General features: G+C 56.5%; 1 protein-coding gene across 3 annotated transcripts in view; it reads left to right on the forward strand.

Annotated features, from left to right (window-relative positions):
- SLC45A4 (solute carrier family 45 member 4) overlaps nt 1-22,946 on the forward strand; it is a 79,434-nt gene that overhangs the window by 34,982 nt on the left and 21,506 nt on the right. For all 3 annotated transcript variants that reach the window (XM_085021604.1, XM_085021605.1, XM_085021606.1), the window contains exon 2: nt 5,416-6,044. In XM_085021604.1, coding sequence (XP_084877730.1) covers nt 5,804-6,044 — 241 coding nt within the window. In that variant the 5' untranslated portion in view covers nt 5,416-5,803. The remainder of the gene's footprint in view (nt 1-5,415; nt 6,045-22,946) is intronic.

The following is a 22,946-nucleotide window of genomic DNA, read 5'->3' on the forward strand; positions in this document are numbered from 1 at the left end:
TCCCCACGGAAAGGGGTCCTCGAAATAGGGTGCGTGGGGGAGGCTGTCAAGGAAGAGCTTCACACCGCGTCTGTTGCGAGCCCAGGAAGGGGCACACGTGTGCTTAACTCGGGGTTCAGGCTCTGCGGGGTGTGCGAACACGTGGGCCCGCTGGGCGCGGATGTGTCCTGGTTCTGGGTAGATTTGCTGCGGATACGGCTGTGGTCCTCTTTCCTGTGCTCACTCCGCCGGCGAAGGATGATAAACTCACCAGCCTGAGCTGGACAGGGAGGGACCCGTGTGCACTCGACAGGGGCTGGGGACGTTCACAGATAGTCAGACTGTCCGAAAGGTAAAACATCCGAGGAAGCTGACAGACCAGCGCGGTTGGGAAGTAGAAGGAAGAGACCATCCCGTCCACAGCAGCCAGGGGGTTCCCGTCTCGGGGCGGCGGAAGCAAATCCGACTAGGAACCTTGAGGTGGCGGGTTCGATCCCTGGCCTCGCTCAGTGGGTTAAGGATCCGGCATTGCCATGAGCTGTGGTGTAGGTCGCAGATGCGGCTCGGATCTGGCATTGCTGTGGCTGTGGTGGAGGCCGGCGGCTACAGCTCTGATTCACCCCCTTAGCCTGGGAACCTCCATGTGCCGTGGGAGCGGCCCTAGAAAAGGCAAAAAGAAAAAAAAAAAAAAAAAAGATAAGATAGCAGAACAGTGGAAGGAGTACTTTGAAGTCTCCTGAAAGGCCCTGGGTGGACCTGACAGGTGGGCGCAGCCCTCCTTCTCGCCAGGTGAGGTGGCAGCCAAAGGATGGCACTTCTCCCTCGGCTAATTTGTGAAATCAATGGAATCTCAGTAAAAACACCCTCCCCCCTCCAGTCAAGCTCTCACAGGTCAGAGGCTCCCAAAGCTCCGGCAGATAACCAGGCAGGAAGGAGGAGGGGCGCTGGGGAGAGAGGCGACGGCGCAGGGAGGGACCCAGTGCAGGCGGAGTCCGTGTGAGAGGAGCCCGGAGACGGCGGCAGGTGCTGGGAGGGCGCTGGTAAACCACGTGGAGACAGCTGGACGGCCGCTGGGAAACCTCCCACTGCCTCCTGCCTCGCACCACAGGGGAATGTGGGCAGAGACGTGGCAGCCACTGGGTTTCCCGGGAAGCGAGGCCGAGGCACCCCTGCATGGCCCGTCGCGGGGCTTTCTATGATCTTCTCAAACGCGTTCCGATTGCGTCCTGTGGCCCCAGGAACCCACCCTTCAGCCGTGGCTCTGCAGCAAAAGTGCCCTGCTGGTCCCTCTGGCCTTAGCCCCTGGACCTCTGGCTCTGTTCAGGATGGCCAGTGCCCAGGCCGGGTGGCCCTGGTCCTCTCTGCTCTCCCTCTGTCCCCAGCCCCACAATTTAGACCTTAGGCACCCACACTCCTTGACGCGGTGCTGTGATCCTTCTTGTTGCGTGTGTAAGCCTAACACCTCAACTTTACTTTTAAATGGCTCTATAGCCTCCATCCCCTAAAATCCCCAGGGCTTTGCAGAAAGGCACCTGGCTGTGCCGGGCGGTACCCTGCTGAGGGGCCGTTGTCCTCAGGGTCTCTGTCTTTGAACCAGGCCATCAGCTTTAGAAGAATCCAGTGCTCGCCAGCATGAGTCAATTTTGGTAGGCAGTTCAGCCTGATTTGAAATGACTGGAAAGTTGCCTCGGTGCTTTTAAAAGCCAGTCTTGCGCTTGGGAACTGTGCTGACTGGCGTGGGCAGTACCCCTGCCGCAGAACCCCCTGCACAGACAAGGGCTTCCTACCTGCTGCTGAGCCGCCTGAGCTGCTGAAGGTGCTGACACCTGTGTGGTGTCACCAGCGCAGGTGGCAGCGAGGTTACCTGGGTGCAGTCTGCTCATTGTGCCCCTGCTGATCCCTCCGTCTGCCCTGGAGAAACAGCGTCAGGGCAGGAGTCCCTGGCAGGTCACCGCCCCAGGCAGGCTCCCTCCTTGAGAAGACCAGGCCGCGTTTGTGGCTGGGGTTGAAGTGGGACCTGTGTGTCTGCCTGCAAATGCAGATCCCTGGGCCGTCGGACTAGCCGGCACTGAGTGTGAGGCAGACTGCCGACCACGCAGGCGGCTGTGACCCGCAGTTCAGAGGGAGCTGGGCAGGTGACGAGACGCCCTGCCCTGGAGAAGCCCCATGGGCACAGCCATCCACCCAGCTGCCCCCTCCCTCCTCCTTGCTTTCTTTCCAAAAGCCGCTGCTGGACCCTTTAAGAAATCTGCTGGGAGGGACTCAGGTGTGCCGACTGGCTTTGCCTGGCAGAGCGCACACTCTGGCGCTGACCTGGTGGTTCTCGACGTGCGCCTTCCCGAGGACGCGGGCCTCTGCTCCCTAAGTGTCAGTCGCCCCTCTGCGGCTTTCCAGATGAGGTCAAGACTTCTTGCTTAGAATCTTTAGCTGATTCAGCAGGCCTTCAGCTGATGCAGCCGTAGGCCTGGGGCTGGAGCCTGGAGCCTGGATGTGATGGAGGCCCCGTGGCCGGCGGGGCTTTCTTTAAGGCCCTGAGCAGCTCTCATCCCTCACCTCTCCTCTGCATCTCTTCCCTGCGTCTCCTGCTCTGGCTGGAGCAGTCTTGCCTATTTAAGGCCCAATGTGATGAGACTGGTTGTTTAAGCCCCTGAGCAGCTCCCATCCCCCTTCTCTGAAAATAAGTACCGGAAAGGCCTGGGTGAGATGACCTGGAGGGAACAGCTCGTGCCCCTTCGTCTTGTAAACCTGGCCCCAGGTGTTTCCCCCCCCCCCATCCTTGGGCAGCGGGGCTTGGGCTGATGTGCCTTCCCCTGTCCTGCTCTGAGCGCAGGCTGGCTTAGGAAGGCATAGGTGTAGTGCAGTTGCCTTTGCAGCTCCTGGTCCAGGCGAATGATTCAGATGTGGTGCCCAGGTGTGTCAGCATTTGGAAAGAGAACCTTTTCCTGTTTAATAATAATAACCTTAGGAATTAATTGTTCTCTGCGTGGGGGCCGTCCTGGGTGCTCCGGGGGGGCCGAGCCCCACGAGGGGCCATAGCAACCCCCCTCCTTGTGACAACCACGTGTCCCCAAGGGTGCAGATTGTCACTGGATGGGAACCATGGCCTTAAAATACCTTGACTGTACTTAGTACAGAGCTTTTAGCTGTCACCGAAGCGACTCTTAGCAGAGCCTTCTTTATTTCAGGCGGGCGTCTCAGGATGCACAGTGGGCCGGGGGTCATGGGACAGAACAGAAGGGTCAGTGATTCTAACTGCGTCCTGCGGGTGTCTGAGAAAACTAGTTACTGTCGTTCCTGCCAGAAGCCTGGCTCTTCATACAGGCTTTCAAGACATGCACTTTCCAGGAGCTCCCGTCGTGGCACAGCAGAAACGAATCCAACTAGGAACCATGAGGCTGTGGGTTCGATCCCCGGTCTTGCTCAGTGGATTAAGGATCCGACGTTGCCGTGAGCTGTGGTGTAGGCCGGCAGCTACAACTCCGATTAGACCCCTGGCCTGGGAACCTCCACATGCCACAGGTGCAGCCCTAAAAAGGACAAAAAAGACCAAAAAAAAAAAAAAAAAGTCTTGCACTTTCCTCACATAAAAACGACTCATCTTATCTAGTGGGAAAAGGTATCTAAAATTATTGACTGTTTTGGAGTTCCCATTGTGGCTCAGCAGGTTAAGAACTCGACTAGCATCCATGAGGTTGCAGGTTCGATCCCTGGCCTTGCTCAGTGGGTTAAGGATCTGGCATTGCAGTGAGCTCTGGTGTATGCCAGCAGCTGTAGCTCCGATTCGACCCCTAGCCTGGAAAGCTCCATATGCTGTGGGTGTGGCCCTAAAAAGAAAAAAAAAAAAGACAAAATAAAATAAAACCGTTGACTGTTTTGGTATAAGAGCAACAGGTTGACTCAAAGGTGGTGAAGTTTAGTCTCGGGCCAGGAGTGGCTCCAAGGCAGATGTGGCATGAGAAGGGCGGGGTGGCGGTAACTGTTACCACAACTGTTTGTTTTGTTTACTTTGTGTGTGTGAGAAGGTTTCGTGATGATACGTTTTTAAAGAGACGGCAGGGGGATGACAGTTTGGAAACACCAGTTTTAACGGAGGCTGATTACACGGTGGAGGACAGCCGGGAACGCGAGAGCCTGCCATGCGGAGCTGTAGTGAGACTGGGGTGTGGGTGTAAGAAGCCACTGTGTAGGAAGGATCCCGTGGACGTGTGGTTTCCCGGGGAGGGTTGGGGGAGGGGACAGGGGCACGAGAAACACTGTTTCCCAGTTTGGTGGATGAGTGAGGTGGGGGCTCTGGACCCAAGGTCAGCGGCTCAGCCTTGCCAGCAGCCAGGCCAGGGACCCACCATCCCCGCCGGGGCTGAGGAGGGGACTAAATGAAGCATCCTCAATTTCTGGTCCTTTCTAGGGAGAGTGGGAGAAGGAGCTAGCCAGGGTCACCTTGGGTGAAGTGAATATTAACTGGAAATATTTTTATTGAAAGCAGTTGAAAATGGTTGGCAAGGAGTTCCCTGGTGGCTCAGTGGGTTAAGGATCTGATGTCACTGCTGTGGCTTGGGTCACTACTGTGGTGAGGGTTTGATCCGTGGCCCAGGGAACATCCGTCTGCCACAGATGTGGCTAAATAAATGCAAAAAGTGAGCAAGTCTGAAGTACAGGAAAAACGTATATGAAAATGGTAAGCTACCAACCCACACACCTGCCTTCACCTAAAGTACAGTCGCTTTGCTACGATGTGGAGGGCACCAACTGTGGGGCGGCTCAGACCGCCCGGAAGCACAGCGTCGGGATGCCCGCGTCAGGAAGAGCGGGGGTGTTAACTGCCCCCTTGGTCCTGCCTTGCTGGGGGCGGGGCGCTCTCCTAAAACCTTTCTAGGGGGGCGTTTCTAATTATCATCTCCACTTCCACACTTGACGGTGGTGTGTTCGTCCGGGTAGAGCCGACGTCCCGAAGCTGGGTCGTAGGTCCCGGGGTGGGGCACAGGGTCCAGGGCCGCTGTAATGCCCTTTGCGGGCTGGGGTCAGCAGGCTCCACGACGTGGTGCTCTGTGTTTGGCCCGCAGGTACATTTTCCCCCAGGGGCGCCCTCACCTGGAGTCCAGCGCCCGGAGGTGGCCTCTGAGCCCCCCCGCCCCCTCCCTGGGCCGGCTCCCCGCACCTGGGCCCCAGCACCAGCCCGCTGTCACTGGCCGAGGAGCAGCGACGCCCAGCTCCCCCGTCCCCTCCTCCGGCTTCTGTCCCGTCTCCTCCGCCCTCGCCCCAGGGTTGGTTCCATACGAGAAAATGATGTTTCTCTAGAAAGGGGGGGTTTCCGCAAGGTGAGCACGGGGGACAGAGGTCGTGGTCTCTGTCCCGTGGCCGGGGCACCCGGGTCTCGGGTCGGAGGGCTGGGAGGCCGTGGGCCCCCGTCTGACCGGCGGGGCTCTTCCTCTCTTGCAGATCGCCAGTCCCTCGATGGGGAGCGACGGGTCACCTGTGTGTGTCACCTTCCCGCCTCTCCGCAGCAAGAAAAGGAGCTTCTGCACCTCTTCCCTCATGATGATGAAACTGGTATTAACTGAATGGCACTTATGGATTTTTAACTCTAATTCGCAGTAAGCCAGCAAGCCACATGCGTAATCCAACCAAAAATCGTTCTGTTTTGCCGCGCGACTCGTCCGACTGGGAGAAGCTTCGAGCGCCCCGCCTGTACAAAGAGGAATCTAAGTTCTCGCTCCCCGAGGACCACCGCTGAGGCAGAAAGAGAAGACGTCCTAATTTATCCGTAAAGATATATGATAGTTTATTTATCTAGATAGAGTGCATATATATATATATTTTGGTGGTGATGAAAATGGCTCCGCAGAATGCCGACGCGGAATCTATGCAAGTTCAGGAGTTACCCGTGGCCCTGCCGGACCTGAAGCCGGGAGGCTCGGAGGCCGAGCCGCGGGACGAGACCATCAGCGAGGGCTCCATCGACCGCATCCCCGTGCGCCTGTGGGTGATGCACGGCGCCGTGATGTTCGGCCGGGAGTTCTGTTACGCCATGGAGACGGCGCTGGTCACGCCCATCCTCTTGCAGATCGGTGAGTGTGCCGGGTCCTGGCACAGCCTGAGCCCGTGGAGCACGTCCCCGGGGCCTGCCGGCCACCGGCCTTCGGGCTCCTCTCACGGCGGGCGGGGGCGGGGCTCCTCGGATGTCCCCGCGAATGAGTAGCTTTCCGCCGGGTGGGTGTTGGGTGTTTGGGGGCGTGCGGCCGGCACCCTTCTTCAGCCTGGCCCCAGATGCCACCTCCCCGCCGGTGCTTCCTGCTGCCCCCAGCCCTCCGGAGGCGGTCCCCGGCCGTGTGGCCCTGGCTGAGCCCCGGAGCCTCCCTGCCCCTTGGCTCAGATTGCTTCTCTGTAAAGCGAGGAGAGTTGCCGAGCAGAGTCCCCGGTTGGGTACGAGGCACACACGTGCCTGGAGTGACGCCTGGCTGTGGAGGACCCTGAAGAATGCTGGATCTTACTGTCATCCTGTTAGCGCCGTTATTACCAACTTAGATCCGAGTTTGTGGTGGACTTGAGGTGGCTGAATGGTGGCTCTTGCCGGAAATCCTGGGAGTCTCAGAAGTACGCTCAGGTCCGCATACCAAGCCTGGTATGTCGAAATGCTGGCATCTCCTCGAAGTGCTGGCATGCCGGGGACGCCACCAGGCAGGGGTGTCTTAGGCCCTAAAAATGTGTCAGAGTGTTTAATTTTCCCTGTTGTCTAAGGAGATTTTATAATCTGTAATTTTCCAAGAGATCTGGGTAGGGGACTAAACTCATTTGAAAGCATGTTTCGTTCTAGAATTCCACACGTGCATGGTGAAATGTTTTTAAACTCTATTTATCTTGGCTGTTGTGGAAACATTTCTTTCTCTGAACAGGATAAGATGCTTCTTGTTCAGGGAGCACAGACCAAGGCGGCTGCCTTGTGATCAGTCAGGTGAGCGGGTGGCCCTGGTGCTGGGCAGTGCTGGCATCTGGAAGGGCATGGCAGGTCCCACCCCTGCCCCGCACCCTGTCCCCTGGCACCCGGATGAAGGGGCAGTGATGTGGTTGCTATTTCCCGTGGGCTCTAGTTTTCACCCTGAGAGATGCGTGGGGCCCGACGTGGTGGCCCGCAGCCCTCAGGAGTTGAGAGCCTCTCCGGAGCCGTGGAGCGCGGACGAGCTGGGCTCGCTCTGCCCTTCTTTCATCTGCGTCTTTGCCGTCTCTGACTTGATCCCTCGGGCGCCGCATGTGCCACGTCACCGAGGGCAGACAGTCGCCACACCTGTCCCCGTGGTGGTGGAGGCGGGAGTGACCCGGCCGTGAGGGGGAAGCGCAGGGCTGCTGGGCACAAGGCCCCGGCCTCCGGGCAGCAACGCGGGAAGAGGCTCATTGAGCTCGGACCCCCAGACCTTCTCTGCGACCAGACCCCAGGGTGGGTGCAGGCCAGTGGCGCGGAGTTTTACCAAGCGTTCCTCTTGTCCCTTTGGTTTGCAGGGATGTGGGCTCGTGGGTTGAGGTCGTTCGGGAAGCAGCTGTCACTCAGCTCAGGTGGTTAGAGTCGGGCGCCGTGATGGGACTGCCGGGCCGCCCCTGACCGCTAGGGTGACAGACACCGAATCCAGAGCTTGTGATCACTGAGAAACACAGCGATGTCTTGAGGAGCGATCTGGGAGCCCGTCAGCTCCCCGTTTCCTTAGCGATGGGTTACGTGTGTTACGGCGCGAACCCTAGCCCAGCACAGACCCTCGGAGTGGCCCCACCTTCGCGTCGGGGAGTCTCGGTGTCCCCACGACTTAGATCGCAGTGTTTGGCTTCGAGCATTCCATGCATTCCATGGGACTTGTGTCGCGTTTAGGTAATCCAGGGTGGCATATGCTATATATTTTACCAGATGATACATGAAATGTAGCTTTTGGAAGTTGCAGGTATGTCTGTTCCACACACGTCTGTCCCAGAAATGACAGGGCCGTGGGAGAGTTGTCAGCGTCAGTGGCGGCGACAAGCCCACCTGAAGGGGGAGAGGTGACCCGTGTCTGTGGCCCTGAGTGCTGCACAGCTGGGCCAGCCCGGAGCGGCCTTGCCGCCGCCGCCGAGGGTGTTTCTCGAGGTTGGAGGAACTGTCCTCGCTGAGGGGGCTTCTTAGACGGGCTTAGATTGCATCCCAGTTGACTTCTCCGGCTGTTCTTTTTTTTTTTTTTTTTTTTTTTTTTTTAATTTATTTATTTTTTTGTCGTTTTGCCTTTTCTTGGGCCGCTCCCGCGGCATATGGGAGGTTCCCAGGCTAGGGGTCTAATTGGAGCTGTAGCTGCCAGCCTACACCAGAGCCACAGCAACGCGGGATCCGAGCCACATCTGCGACCTACACCACAGCTCTCGGCAACGCCGGATCCTCAACCCACTGAGCAAGGGCAGGGATCGAACCCGCAACCTCATTGTTCCTAGTCGGATTCGTTCACCACTGCGCCACGACGGGAACTCCCTCCGGCTGTTCTTTAATGGCACTCTCCGGGGCCACCTGGTGATCAGAATTTTCTTTCTTTCTTTTTTTTTTTTTTTGGCTTTTTCCCTTTTCCAGGACCGCTTCCTGCGGCATATGGAGGTTCCCAGGCTAGGAGTCAAATCAGAGCTGTAGCCACCAGCCTACACCAGAGCCACAGCAACGCAGGATCCGAGCCGCATCTGCAACTTACACCACGGCTCACGGCAATGCCGGATTCTTATTAACCCACTGAGCAAGGCCAGGGATCGAACCCGCAACCTCATGGTTCCTAGTCGGCTTCATTAACCACTGCGCCATGACAGGAACTCCAAAATTTGGTTTTTTTTGTTTGTTTGTTTGGTTTTTTTTGTCTTTTTAGGGCTGCACCTGCCAGAATTTTCTGATTGGAGTCAGTTTCGTAAGATGTAAAGTGTTTCTATGTGCCTGGATTTTGTGTAGTAATAATTATTGAAGCTGGTATTGAGACAGTGACCTCCCACTTGGCTGGACAGTTTGACCCCCTTGGTAGAGGCCTATAGCTGTGCAGCCACCGCCACGATTAAGAGCAGACATTTCATCATCTCCAGAGGCTCCCTGGTGGCCCTCGTGGCGTCCTCCCTGACCCGCAGCCACCTCCACCTGCCCCAGCCCTTTCCGAAATTCTTATAAACAGCAGTCACAGTGTATGCGCTCTGGTCTCTGACTTGGCCTAAGGCTTTTGGGGTCCATTCATCCGTCCTGCTGCTAACTAGTAGTCAGTCCACTGGTGGACGCACCCCTCATCTCTCCTTGTTCATCAGCTGATGGACATGTGGGTTGTTTCCGTGCAGGGGCTGTTTTCTTTTTCTTTTTGTCTTTTTAGGGCCGAACCTGTGGCATATGGAGGTTCCCAGGAAGGGGTCAAATCGGAGTACAGCTGCCGGCCTGAACCACTGCCACAGCCACAGCCACACCAGATCCGAGCCGCATCCGTGACCTACACCACTGCTCACGGCAACGTGGGATCCTTAACCCACTGAGCAAGGCCAGGAATCCAACCTGCAACCTCATGGTTCCTGGTCGGATTCGTTTCTGCCGCGCCATGACGGGAACCCCTGGACGAGTGTTTTCTGTCTCGTGAGTGGAGACCTGGAGTGGTGTGGCCGGGTCACATGGCACGTGCAGGCTTACCTTTATTAAAACAGCCCGTTCCCTCCAGCATCGGTGAGTTCCTGTTTCTCCACGTTCTTGACAACATTTGCATTTTCCTAACGGATGATGGCAGGAAGCATCTTTACATGTGCTTATTGGGTGTTTGATATCTTCTTAGGTGAGGTGTGTGTCCAGATTTTTGGCTGATATTTTAATCAGGTTGCTTGTCTTATTGATGGGTTGTAAGAGTGTTTTGTTAGTTTGTTTTATTTTGTTTTGGGCTGGGGATCAAACCTGAGCCACAGCCGTGACCATGCAGAATCCTTAACTGCTAGGCCACCAGGGAACTCCCAAGAGTTCTTAATAAAAGAAGTCCTTTATCAGATACATTTGCAAATGTTTCATCCCTTTTTAAAAACTTTTTATTATAGTTGATTTATAGTATGTTAATTTCTGCTGTACAGCAAAGTGACCCAGTTTTATGTAAATATATTTTTTTCATTTTCTTTTCCATGATAGTTGATTGCAGGATATTGAATTCAGCTCCCTGTGCTCTAGGGATGTCTGTTCCACACTCATCTGTTGGACCTTGTTGTCTATTCATCTTGTATATGATAATCTGCCTCCTCAGAGCCCCAATTCCCAGTCCGTCCCTCTCACCCTCCTCCCCCTTGGCCATGTGGCTTCCCTTTCTTAATGGATCTTAAAAGCAAAAAATTTTAATTTACGTGAAATTTGGTATATCGGGTTTTTTTCCCTTCTTTATTTTATTTATTTTTAGGGCCACACCTGCGGCATAGGGAGGTTCCCGGGCTAGGGGTCGCATCGGAGCTGTAGCTGCCGGCCTGCACCACAGCCACAGCAGCTCGGGATCCGAGCCACGTCTGAGACCTACACCACAGCTCACGGCCACGCCAGATCGTCATCAACCCACTGGGCGAGGCCGGGGCTCAGACCTGCAACCCCGTGGCTCCTAGTTGGATTCGTTTCTGCTGCGCCATGATGGGAACTCTTTTATTCTTTGTTTTAAATAAAAAATCTTTGCCTGACCCAAGGTCATAACGATTTCCTTGTTTTCTTCGAGAGGTTTTATAGCTTTACGCTCACGTTTATACCCGGATCCATTTTGTATTAATTTTTATGCTCAGTGAGAGTTGAGAAGCCCCCCCCCCCCGCCCCGGGCATGTGGAAATCCAGCTGTTCAGCACCGTTTATAAAGACTCTCCTTTCCCATTGAGTTCAGCTCATGGCCCCTTTGCTCAGAGTTAATTGACCATATGCGTGAGTCTGTTTTTAGACTCTTTCTTCTGTTCTGTTTATCTTTTTATCTTCAATACCACAATGCGTTAATTACTGTAGCTTTATAGCAGTTCTTGAGGTTGGGAAATACAGGTTCTCTGACTTTATTTTACCTTTTAAAACTTGTTTTTGCTGTTTTAGGTTTTGCATATTTTCACATAAATTTTGAAATTCGTTTATCAGTTTCTACCAAAAAAGCCTGCTGCTGGATTATCGCTGGTGTTGTGTGGCATCTACCTGTTAGTTTCGAGAGAAGTGTCGTCTTGTACCGTGTCCTCTGTTCTGTGAAGGCGCCGCGTCTTCACCGCATGCTCAGGTCTTAACTTTCCCAGGATGTCTTGGAATTTCCAGCACAGAGGCCCATGCATATTTTTATAAGTTTATCCCCAAGTATTTAGTTATATTAAGATTATACTGGAGTTCCCGTTGTGGTGCGGCAGAAACGAATCCAACCGGGGACCATGAGGTTTCGGGTTCGATCCCCGGCCTCGCTCAGTGGGTTAAGGATCCGGCGTTGCTATGAGCTGTGGTGTAGGTCACAGGTATGGCTCGGATCTGGCGTTGCTGTGGCTCTGGTGTAGGCTGGTGGTTACAGCTCTGATTTGACCCCTAGCCTGGGAACCTCCATATGCCGCAGGTACGGCCTTAAAAAAAAGAAAGACCAAAAAAAAAAAGAAAAAATTACACTAAAACTGTGTAATAGTGTTTTAACTTTGACTTCTGATTTCTGATTGTCAATCGCTGTATATAGTAGAAATGTAAGAATCTTTTTATATATTGTCCTTGTATCCACAGTCTTGCTAACTTCAGTCATAGTTTTCAGTGTCTGTGATGTCGGCAGTGATGTTTCCTCTTTCTTGATATTGGTAACTCGTATCTTCTTCTTTTTTTTTTTTTTGTCTTTTTGCCATTTCTTGGGCCGCTCCTGCGGCATATGGAGGGTCGCAGGCTAGGGGTCGAATCGGAGCTGTAGCCACCGGCCTACGCCAGAGCCACAGCAACACAGGATCCGAGCCGCGTCTGCAACCCACACCACAGCTCACGGCAACGCCAGATCCTTAACCCACTGAGCAAGGCCAGGGATCGAACCTGCAACCTCATGGTTCCTAGTCAGATTTGTTATCCACTGCGCCACAACGGGAACTCCGTATTTTCTCTTTTTTAAAATTTTTTGAGGTATAGTTGACTTACCATATGTCAGGTGTACAGCGAAGTGATTCGGTTAGTATATATCCTTTTTCAGACCCTTTTCCATTGTAGGTCATTACAAGATACTGAATATGGTGGCCTGTGCTTTCCAGTCGCTCTATATTTACTTTATAAGTGTAGTATAAAGTAGCATATCTCTCTTAATCCCAAATTCCTTACTTACCCCCCATTCCCCTTTGGTAACCGTCCGTTTGTTTTCTCTGTCCGTGAGTCTGTTTCTGTTTCATAAATAAGTTCATTTACATCATTTTTTTTAGATTCTGCGTATAAGTGCTAACATACAATATTTGTCTTTCTCCGAATTCCCTTAGTACCATAATCTCTAGACATCTGTTTCTTGATCAGTCTGGATAAAGTCTTGTCGTGTTTATTGATCTTTTTGAAGACCTGGCTTTTTATTTTGTTGATTTCTCTATTGTTTGTCTACCTCCCTTTTCATTAAATATGCTCTTCATTTTCCTCTTCTGCCTACTTTGGTTTTAATTTGCCCTTTTTCTGGTTACTTAGGGTCACGCTTCTAGCATTGTTTTGTAGATTTTCCCTTCCTGATAAAATCATTTATGAGAGAATTTTTATTTCTAATAAATAAAATTACTGTTACCCAGAGGGGTCTGAGTGAGCGTAGGCGGGACCCCAAAGACGCCCGGGGTGCCTGCCGTGGTCGCAGCCGGGGGCCCCCCGGGTGCCCACAGCCTCATGTTCGTGGCCTGGCGCAGCTCCTCCTCTTGCAGGGTTTCTTCTGACTACCAGCCTGCACCTGCCGCGAGGGCATGTCGCTTCTCCGACTAGGTTACAGGCGGTCGTGACCTCCAGCTGTCACCGTCGTGACCTCCAGCTGTCGGGGACGCTCTCTCGCCCTCTTGGCTTTTACACTTTGGTGAGTCACGCTGTCCTCTTGGAGAGACGCGTGTGGCTGGGGGCTGAGGGAGGCCAGCCTCTGGCCGGAGGGCTCTGAGGGGCTCCGTCCAGGCGCCTCCCTCCAAGGAGCCGCATCCTCCCGCGTCAGCCAGGTGAGCGCGGCTGCAGGCCTTCCCCTCTCAGAGCCACAGCCCCAGCCCAGCCGGCCCGGATTCCTGACCCGGATCCTGACCCGTAGCAGCTGTGGACAGTAGATGCTCTGGGCCGCCGCGCGGTGCGTGACTGGTTACCCAGCAATGGGTAGCGATGCACCTGCCGTGGTAGCGCTTTGGCCACGCTCTCACCCGTCATCTTTTGCAACATTCAGTGTGTTCCCCGTTACCCGAACAGTCACCTGGGCCTTTCCGTCGTCATCCTAAGTGTCATTCTCAGTTGTGTGTTTTTGTTTTGTAAACTTGAGTCTCTGGGCTTTTGTTTTTGGTGGCAAGTGGTCTCCTGTGAGCCTCGTGGGCTGACAGCAACCGTGGCGGGCCTGTCCCTCTCCATCGCTGGCTGATGGGGCCCTTCTCTTGTCATGTTCTGTGAAGGAGGCTGGAGGACGCGGTGTCCGCCCACCTGCCGCCTCTCCCCTCTGACCCTGGAGCCGGGAGTCGCTGGACCCGCCCACCTGCTGGTGGCTTGGGCATGTGTCCTGGCGGCAGGATGGGGGGGTAATCACCTGCTCTTTCATAGAGGGGGGTAATTTGGTGAGGCGCCGTCCACTCGTGTTTGCTGGCCCCCTGTGACGTGTTGTCCCCCCAACAACATGCATAGCAGGGACACCTTGGTGTCCTGTTCACGGGAGGCTCTGCCTTGGGGGGGCCTTTGCCCGGCCAGGTGGGGACCTGAATTCAGGGCTCCTGATTCCAAGTGACACCTTTTTCTGAAAGAGCCTCTAGCACAGGCTAGTGGTTTTTGTTTGCTGGTTGGGTTTCTTTTCTGTCGCTGGTCAGAACCGGGATTTCCTTATTCCTCAGTGCCAGCGGGCGATGCAGAATTGCTGGCCCCGGGGCAGAGGGCTCTGAGATGGCAGGGGAGGAGGCGGGCGTGACCTCTGGTCGGCTCGGAGGGGCACCGACCTCCATGGGAGGCACGGGTCTGCAGTCCCGTGTGTGGAGCTGGCCTGCTGCAACCAGCCCGGCTCTAATTCCTCGCCATGGCGTTTTCACCAAGTTCAGAACTCAGAGGCCACGATAGTGTAGACGGTGGGGTTTCCATCCCTGACACCTGGTCCTGTGCCCAGAGGCGGCTGTTCCTTTTTTTTTTTTTTTCTCTCTTTTTAAAATTACTCAATGGATTTTATTGCATTTGTAGTCGCATAGGGATCGTCACAACCCAAGTTTACAGCATGTCCATCCCGCACCCCAACCTGTCTCCTTTGGAAACCATAAATTTTTCAAAGTCTGTGAGTCAGTATCTGCTCTGCTAAGAAGTTCATTGTGTCCTTTTTTCAGATTCCACATGTCAGTGAAAGCATTTGATGTTGGTGTCTCATTGTCTGGCTGACTTCACTTAGCATGATAATTTCTGGGTCCATCCATGTTGCTAAAAACGCCGGTATTTCATTCCTTTGAATGGCTGAGTGATATTCCACTGTGCACATGTACCACATCTTCTGGATCCACTCCTCTGTCGATGGGCATTGAGGTGGTTTCCATGTCTTGGCTATTGAACAGAGTGCTGCCTTGAACATCGGAGTACAGGTGTCTTTTCAAGTCGTGGTTTTCTCTGGGTAGATGCCCAGGGGTGGGATTGCTGGGTCAAATGGTTGTTCTCTTTTTAGTTTTCTGAGGAAGCTCCATGCTGTTTTCCACAGTGGTTGCACCAAGGTACATTCCCACCAGCAGTATAAGAGGGTTCCCTTTTCTCCACACCCTCTCCCACACTTACTGTTTGGGGACTTTTGGCGATGACGGTTGACAGCTGGTTTCTTGCACCTCCTTCTGGAGGTTTCCTACCTGGGTGACACACGAGACAAACAGCTCTGTGCCTTGTCACTGTCCCCAGCAGCAGCACAGAGCACACAGAGCAGACAGAGAACCCAGGTCCAGGTCCAAGCAGAGAGCCCGTGGGTCTCTCAAGCTGTGGCTGCATCCCCCGTGGAAGCGCCCTCCCCGCTCCACCCCCAGGGCTGATCCACGCTCTGTCACCTCTGCCTCATTCTGAGAGGCCGCATCTCCTCTGTACAAGAGATTCCCAGCCAGTCATCAAACATCGCAGCTTTCAGAGGATACGTTAAAAATCTGTGTTCTTAGGCTGCAGGCTCAGAGCCAAATGAAGATCAGAGTAGCACCTAGAAATTGCTGTTTTATTACTTCTGGTAAGACCCACAAACTTGCAGTGAAGACGAGGGTAGGGGGATGACATGCTGGGGGCTGGTGGCCCAGGGGCCCCCAGGGGGGGCCTAGCAGTGTCCCTGCCTGCTCCCTGCAGGGCCAGTGGTCTGAGGGCGAAGGAGGGGCTGCTGGAAGCTTCTGCAGACCCACCTCTGCTGTGCGCCCAGCACTGGAGGTAGGTACCCATATGCATGGTGCATGTGTGTGTGCATCTGTGCAAACGTGCATGTATGTGTGTATACGTGTGCACGCGTGCATGTGTGTACGTGTGCACGCGTACGTGTGTGTGCACATGGGTGTGCATGTGCATACGTGTGTGTGTGTGTGCATTTGTGTGCAGCTGATGGATCTGGCCTCTCAGCCTTAGGTTCAGGTGGGAACCTGACCCCCCCTTGCAGGCGTCTAGGCACAGCCTGCCCAGGGCCCCAGCAGACCTGAGGGCAGCGGGCAGCTCCTGCCGGAGGTCTGTTCCCAGACAGCCTTTTCCCCTGGGAACGAGACCCCCCCCCTCCATTGTTCCCCTCCGGGTTCAGGAAGCGTCCTCGAGGGAAAAGGAACTCACAGGAAGAAGCAGGTCCCTCGGCTCCTGCTGGGGGGGCGGCGGGGGTGCCGTGGCGTCTGGGAGCGATGGAGTGTGTGCAGGTTATTCTGCGGGAAGGTCCTTCAGGCAGGATGAGACTGCATTTTGTGTATGCCTGTTGTTCAAAAACACGCTAGGCTTTCCCCCTTTGCGTCTTGGCATAACGTGAACCAAGGCTCCTAGGATGTGAGCTCCTGGAACCAGAAGTTCACCTGTTCTTCCTGGGGAAAAGCCTACCCTTTAAAACCTGCCTTCACGCACTCAAAGCTCAAGGGCCCTAAGTGCCAGCCCTTTGCCTCCACTTCCTGGGTTGTTGAGGTCAGCGCCCGCGGCAGGAGCGGGGCAGGAATGTGACCTTGGCCTGGCCTGCAACCTCCAGCCACCCGCCCAGTCAACACCCTTCTGTGGGCCAGGCGCCGTCCCTGTCCTGGGAGCGCGAGGTCACAGCCCAGCCCTCCCAGCAACTCCACGCCGATAAGTCATGGTTAGCGTTGGATTCCATGGGGTGTCCCCTGCAGCCCCCTTGTATGAGCAGGGCTGTTGCTGGCGGTCTTCCGCAGGATGCATCGACCGTGAACTTCCAGCGGGCAGCTTCCCCCCAGGAGGACGTGCCCAGCTCGGATACACGTGCCACCTTCCTGGGGACCCCTTTGCATGTAGTGACGCCCCAGGGGCCTTCCGCACGGAGCGCTCCTGTGTGGTTTTCCTGTTTTGTCGGAGCAGGCCCAGCACTGCCCTTGTACCGGGAGAGTTCCTAAGGCTCACCTGCCCTGCTTCCCGCGGATCACTGGCACCCCGTTACTGCACGAAGCTGCATCATTTGAGGGCCGTTGTAAAGAATCAGGTGACCACCTCGCCTGAAGAAGGGACAGCTTGGGGAGGCGGGAGGCCTCGTCCCTTGAAGGCCTGGAAAAGGGGCAGAGTGGTGGAGGCGTGAGCAGCGGCTCTGGGGGCCACAGCCCGGGGAGGGAGACACCGCTCAGACACCCCTCGAGGACACTTGCTGTCCCAGGGGGCAGGGAGTCCCGAGGCGTCGATTCTGTGCCCGTCGCAGAAGCAGTGCTCACCAGGGCGTGGGGCCCTCCCCGCCTGGGGGTTGGGTCCCTGGGCTGAGAACAGCTCAGAGGGATCGAATTTGAATTCTGCACTGGGGCCTCCGTGTTTCTGCAGCAGCTGGAAAGAGCACGTTCGGCCGTCCTCCTTCAGGGCTGGTTTCCGAGTTGAGCTTCTTATCAGGCAGGCCTTTTCACGTCCCTGGAAACTGGGGCTGGACAGGCCTGGGAGAGTCTTCTCAGAAGCCTCTCTTGGGCTGCGTTTCCCACGGGACCGCCCAGCCTGCACTTGGATTTGGTGGCCTGTCTGCAGTGCCTTCAGCGGAGGCAGGTCTGCTCTGCCCCCCAGGGCCTCCCGGTGTTCGGGAGGGGCGCCCAGGGTCCTTGCAGTGGGGACGTGGGAGACCCCTGTCCTTGTGTAGAGAGCTCTGGGCTCCGTGTCATCACGGTCCCACCAGAGCGCCAGCGAGTGAGGGGACAGGTGCGCCCACGGGGCTGGAGGGGCTGTGGGGCGGGGGGGGGCACGTTAACGGCCCCCAGGGACGGCCCTTCAGAGACATGAGCCTTAAATGAAACAAGGCGGCTGCAGAAGGACGCACCCTGGCTCCATTCCACTTAGACGAAGGATCAGGAGGCATCGGAGCCGTGGACACGGGAGGAGCAGGTGGGGGCTGGGAGCGGGCGCCGAGTTTGGGCTTTGCCAGGTGAAAGTCCTGTGGGGCTGGGTGGTGACAGCTGCACAGCACGGTCAGTGTCCCTCAGTCCCGGAGCCAAGCCCTTGGAAAGTGTTAGCGTGGCGACCTCTTTGGGATGCGTGTCTCACCCAGATTTGTTCAATGTGAGAAAAAGTCGGGGGGGCCTCACCGCGGGAGATCCGACTGAAGAGTGGATTTCCTGCGGGCCAGAGACTAAGGAAGCCTGAAGGGTGACACATGGCCCGGGCCGGGAGGGGGCAGCCCGCTCCCCCGCCCCAGCCAGTGGAAGCGCTTTCCAGACCCGGGCACGTGGTGTCCGCACCCGGGAGGCCTGACCTGAAGGCCCACCCAGGCCAGGGGACCCTCGCAGTGGCTCCAGACACACAGGCAGCGCACCGGGGGCACAGGCGCGTAAATAGGCAGGTGTTCGTCCGAGTCTCCCGAATTTTGACCGAAATAATTGAAAAGCTGCTGTGCGGGGCCGTTTTGTTTGGATTGGGAAGTCTGGATTTCCTTGTGTTTCAGATCATTGTATTTTAGAAACAATGAAATGTCAGCTGCAGTCCTTTTTCCCAAGGAATTATGTGCCTGTTATTCTTTCATCAACCGCTTATTGAGCACCTACCAGGTGCCAGGCATGGTGCCAGGTGCCCTAGAGGGGCCAGAGCAGCCTGCGGGACAGCGGGGCCACGTCACGACAGGGCCGTTGACTTGGGAGCGCTCGTGGGAACGCTGGCGCCCTGGTTCCCGGGATCGAATGGCTCCAGGTCAGGGTCAGCCTGGAGGGAGGTCAGCTCTTCTGTGAGCCAGGCTGGGCCGGGCCGGGCCGGGTGCCCGCCAGGCCTGGGGTGAGGTCTGGAGGAGGAAGGCTCTGTAGGAGGCGGGCATCGGGGACACTAGGATCAGGACAGGGGGCAGCGATGGGCCCGAAAGAGCAGGCGGGGCGTGGGGAGGCTGTGGAGAGGAGGGGGCGGGGGCCTCCTGGGCGCAGACAGAACAGGGGTCAGCGAGTGGAGGGGACCCGGCCCAGGGCAGGCCGTGGCCTGGCAGGGAGAGGCCTAGAGGACGGGCAGGCGGTGGCTGAGTCTGCAGGGCCCCCGAAGGGCTTGAGCTCGGGGTGGAGATCTGCCCGGATCCCATCACAAGAGGCCTTTGTGCCACGCCAAGGAGGTGACTTTGGGAGAAACCTGAGCGCTTCCGCTCTTTTCCAGCACTGCGCACACGGGCACTGGTAGAGCAAGAAGGGTTTTGAGAAGTCTTAGCAGTAAGTAATGTCTTACATTGTAGCTGTTTCCAAACGTGCTAGGCCATTAGAGTTTTCAGTCAGAGGAACAGAACGTGAAGCACGTACAGTCGGCCCTCCAGGCCACAGGTGACACATCCCTGCGGGTCCCACCAACGGCCCATGGAAAATACTCAAGGAGTTTCCAGAAGGTTCCAAAAAGCGAACCTGGAATTTGCTGTGCCAGCAACTGTTTAGAGAGCACGCACGTTGCATTGGTGTTATCAGCACCCTAGAGATGATTCTAAAATACAGGAGGACGTGCCTCGGTCATACGCACATGCTCCACCGTTGTCTGTGGAGGACTCGAGCATCTGTGGAAATCCGAGGGGGCCCTGGAGCCAGTCTGCGGGCCCTGGGGGTGACGGTACACGCCTGGGTTGAAGAGGACAGAAGAAATCCTATCAGTTCTTCCTGCGGAAAGTGATCATTTAACTTTCTAGTGCAAGCTAAAGAGAAGTTAAACTCTATCAAGACGTTGCAAACGTGTGTTAAAATGCTAAGACAAGATGCCAGGTAGCCCAGAGACAGAGACGGGGTTCGGGGTGACCCGTGACCTCCGTGCACGGTGGGCCTTGCGCCCCTTCCTCTGGGAGTCTGGCCCCGAGGGGCCCTGGCTGTTCCTCAAGGCAGGAGTTCTCCTGGAATCCTCTGTAAATGTTTAATATTTTCCTTGAATATGTCTCAAAACGAAAATTATAATCACAGACAGGTTTTTTTAATGGCAAGTTTTAGAACAAATGCTCTCTTTGCTCTTTAAAAAAAAAAAAAAAAAAAAACACCATAGAATGTGTCCACCCGCAAAATATTTCCCAGATGATGGTAATTTTGTCATTAAAAAAACAACTCAAGTTTTACACAAAATGCGTCAATCGTGCAAATTGTGCGTGGCTAGGCCTTGTCTTTGGGGGCAGTATGGGTCCTGTGCCCCCATTTCACTGGAGAAGAGGATGTGGGTGTATCTTCCAGCTGCTGGACGGGGTGGGCCCATCACGAAAGAATCAGGCGGGTCTTGCTAGAAGTGCCTTATGCAGATCTCGCTGGAGCTGTGTCTCCCTGGAGGTGCAGAGCCAGGCGGCAGCTGGAAGGGTGAGTCTCAGCTGGAGGCGGTCAGGGCTGGGCCACCTCCGGGGTGAAGAGCCCTGCCCTTGGGCCTGAATTTCCCAGTGTGAGAGCAGAGGGGGGCAGAATGCTGCCCCCCCCCGGGGGGGGACGGGAGGGGGGGGGGCAGAGGCGAGGGGCCCAGGGCCAGGGGGGAGGGGGCACCCTGAGTCTAGCCAGCGAGTGCAAGGCTTCATCAGTGTCAGGCATGTCGTGTTTTGCTTAAGTTCCTTTGAAACTTACACAGGCTTCCGTTTTGCTGTCATCCTGGAACACGACGACTGGGCGCTGCTGCCTGTTTGGAGGGTGGGTTTCTGGGCCCAGCCGCCGTCCTCTGGGCCCTACACGCTTCCTCTTCCGCCACGGGGATCCTGACGCTGGGTGCTTCCTGCTTCTCGGGGCTGTTCTGCTGCCCGGAACTCACCTGCCACGGGGATGGCTGAAGGCCCTCGGCCCCCACACCCCCGTTCTCTGTGAGTGCGTGATAGCAGTTTAGCCCGCCAACTGGAGCTGCCGCCTGTGTAGACGCGGCACTGCCTGGGTTTGAAGGGCTTCTCCTGCACCAGCACCTGTCACCCGACACTCATGACCGAATGGGGCCTCGCAGGCTTCTCATGCATTTTAATCACTTCATCTAAAAGCAGCGCAGGCCAGGAGGAGGTAGAGCGCCTGTCCACCTCAGGGGGTCTGGGGAGCCGAGCACAGTGTCTGTGGGGCCTGCCTCCCTGGGCCCGAGGCGCTCACCTTCCCTGGAGGTGACACAGCCCCCCGCCTGGGGGCGCAGGCCCGCATCCGCTGAGAGGATACGCGCTTTTTTTTTTTTTTTTTTGGTCTTTTTGCTATTTCTTGGGCTGCTCCCGCAGCATATGGAGGTTCCCAGGCTAGGGGTCAAATTGGAGCTGTAGCTGCCGGCCTACGCCAGAGCCACAGCAACGCGGGATCCGAGCCGCGTCTGCAACCCGCACCACAGCTCACGGCAACGCCGGGTCCTTAACCCACTGAGCAAGGCCAGGGACCGAACCCGCAACCTCATGGTTCCTAGTCGGATTCGTTCACCACTGCGCCACGATGGGAACTCCAGGATACTCACTTTAACAGCCAGCTCCGAGGTCACCATGCAGGGCAGCCGCTGCTTGCTGGGGAGCGGGCCGGGAGTGCTGCCTTTCCCTTGTCACCAGGTCTGGTCTGGGGCCCTGCTGCTTGGCAGGCAGGGTGTGATGGGGGCTGTGGCCATGGCGGTGTGGAGAACGTTCTGCAGGCGGCCTGCTTGTTGGATGAGGACCAGGAGGAAAGACCTGGCACATCCCCCACCCACCCCTGGACCCTTTTCTTTGGGCCCCGGGGGCTGTGGGCTGGGAGGAGGGAGACACTAACGAGAGATTGGTGGCAGAAAGCAGCAGTGAGTAGGGTTTAGGTCTGGGCTGGGGGCCTGAGGGATCTCATCTGTCCCCCTCACCGTGGAGGGCTCCTGAGGGTCCCGGGGACAGCGCCGACGCCGAGGGCATCGGGGCTCTGCAAGGGAGGTGACTTGTCTGGGGGTTCACGACCAGAAAGCATAGAATCAGAATGGAAGCCTCTCCTTTTCTTCAGACCAGGCCGCCTCCACCTGCCTGGACCAAGGCTGGCCTGAAGCCTCAGGGATGCTGACACGTGCGTGGAAATGGCTCACGGGGCATCAGGCACTGCCAGGCAGCCATTGCTCCTGCCATCACAGCATCGTCCCCAGAGCAGGGGGTGCCCTCCACACACCAGCCTGCCGAGTGCCTGTGCAGGGTCGGCCTGGCTCCCGGACACTCGCCTTATTGTCAGCCCACTTTTCAGTTGGGGAACCTGGGGTCACCGGATCACACGTCCTCTGGAAGCCTCATTCCTTTGCGAGTTTCTTCCAGAAAATAGGGACAATGTCCATGCGTGGATCACCTCGGCGTGCAGCGCCCCAGGTGTCTGACTCTACAGGTGTGAGGCGCGGGAGCAGCGGTGGTCCCAGGTGCTCTCAGGTGGGCGTGTGAGGTGTGTGAGCTGGCTGGTCGGCGGGGGGGGGGCTTGGAGGTGGGACCTCAGAGGGGTCCTTTCAGGCCCCCGCCCATGGCTATTTGTCCCTGATAAGGTGTGGGGGCCCTGCTCAGCCAGTGCCAGGGTCTTCAGGCACCCAGGGTTCCCTTAGGGGACCTTCCTGGGGGCAGAGCTGCTCCCCTCTGTGTGACAGCTCCTGATTGAAGGGCTGGCGCTGCAGCAGAGCCACTGCCCTGCCGTCGGCACTGAGACACCCCTGTGGCTCTCATCTGAGTTGATAACACAGAACTCAGGGGCTGTGCGTCCCGCCTCCTGGGGCGACTTGGTTGGCTTTGGGACCTGCTGTATGTGGGTCACAGGTCCGCTTGTCTGTGCCACCTGTTCTGAGAGCAGGTGGATGCCCAGGGAACGTGCCTGTCACCGTGGAATTGAGCTGTGCGTTGTCCTGGCAGCATCTTGACAGCACTGCCCGTCGAAGCGTTGTAGCTCCGCTGCCCCCGAGGCGGGGGAGGCACGAGTCCATGGAGGCAGCGACTGGCCTTCGTTTCCTCGTCTGACCCCGTGCTGCCCGCCCTCGTCACTGTGTCCACTTCACACGTGGAGAGGACGTTCCAGGCCGAGGCTGCAGCCCAGAGCAGAGCCTGCACGTCCCTCTGGTGCCCGCGGGCCTGGCTGGGGGGGGGTGGGGAGGGAGCCCTGCCGCTGGGGGGGCTGCCGTGGCCTCGCTGGGGGGTCGTCACCTGGTAGGAAGCGTGCGGATGAGACGTTCTGGCCACACGTGTCTGCCAGGAGCTTCCGTGTCGCGGCAGTGGACAGGGCCCGCGCCAGGCAGTAGGGAACTAACGCTCGAGCCGGTCCCCTGGGATGGAACGTGGTGAAGGATGATGAGAGAGAGA

This window comes from Sus scrofa, chromosome 4 (assembly GCF_054392235.1).
Source record: "Sus scrofa isolate SSC_HxYL_T2T_F1_AM1 chromosome 4, Sscrofa_HxYL_maternal_Yorkshire_Landrace_v2.0, whole genome shotgun sequence".
NCBI lineage: Eukaryota > Metazoa > Chordata > Mammalia > Artiodactyla > Suidae > Sus > Sus scrofa.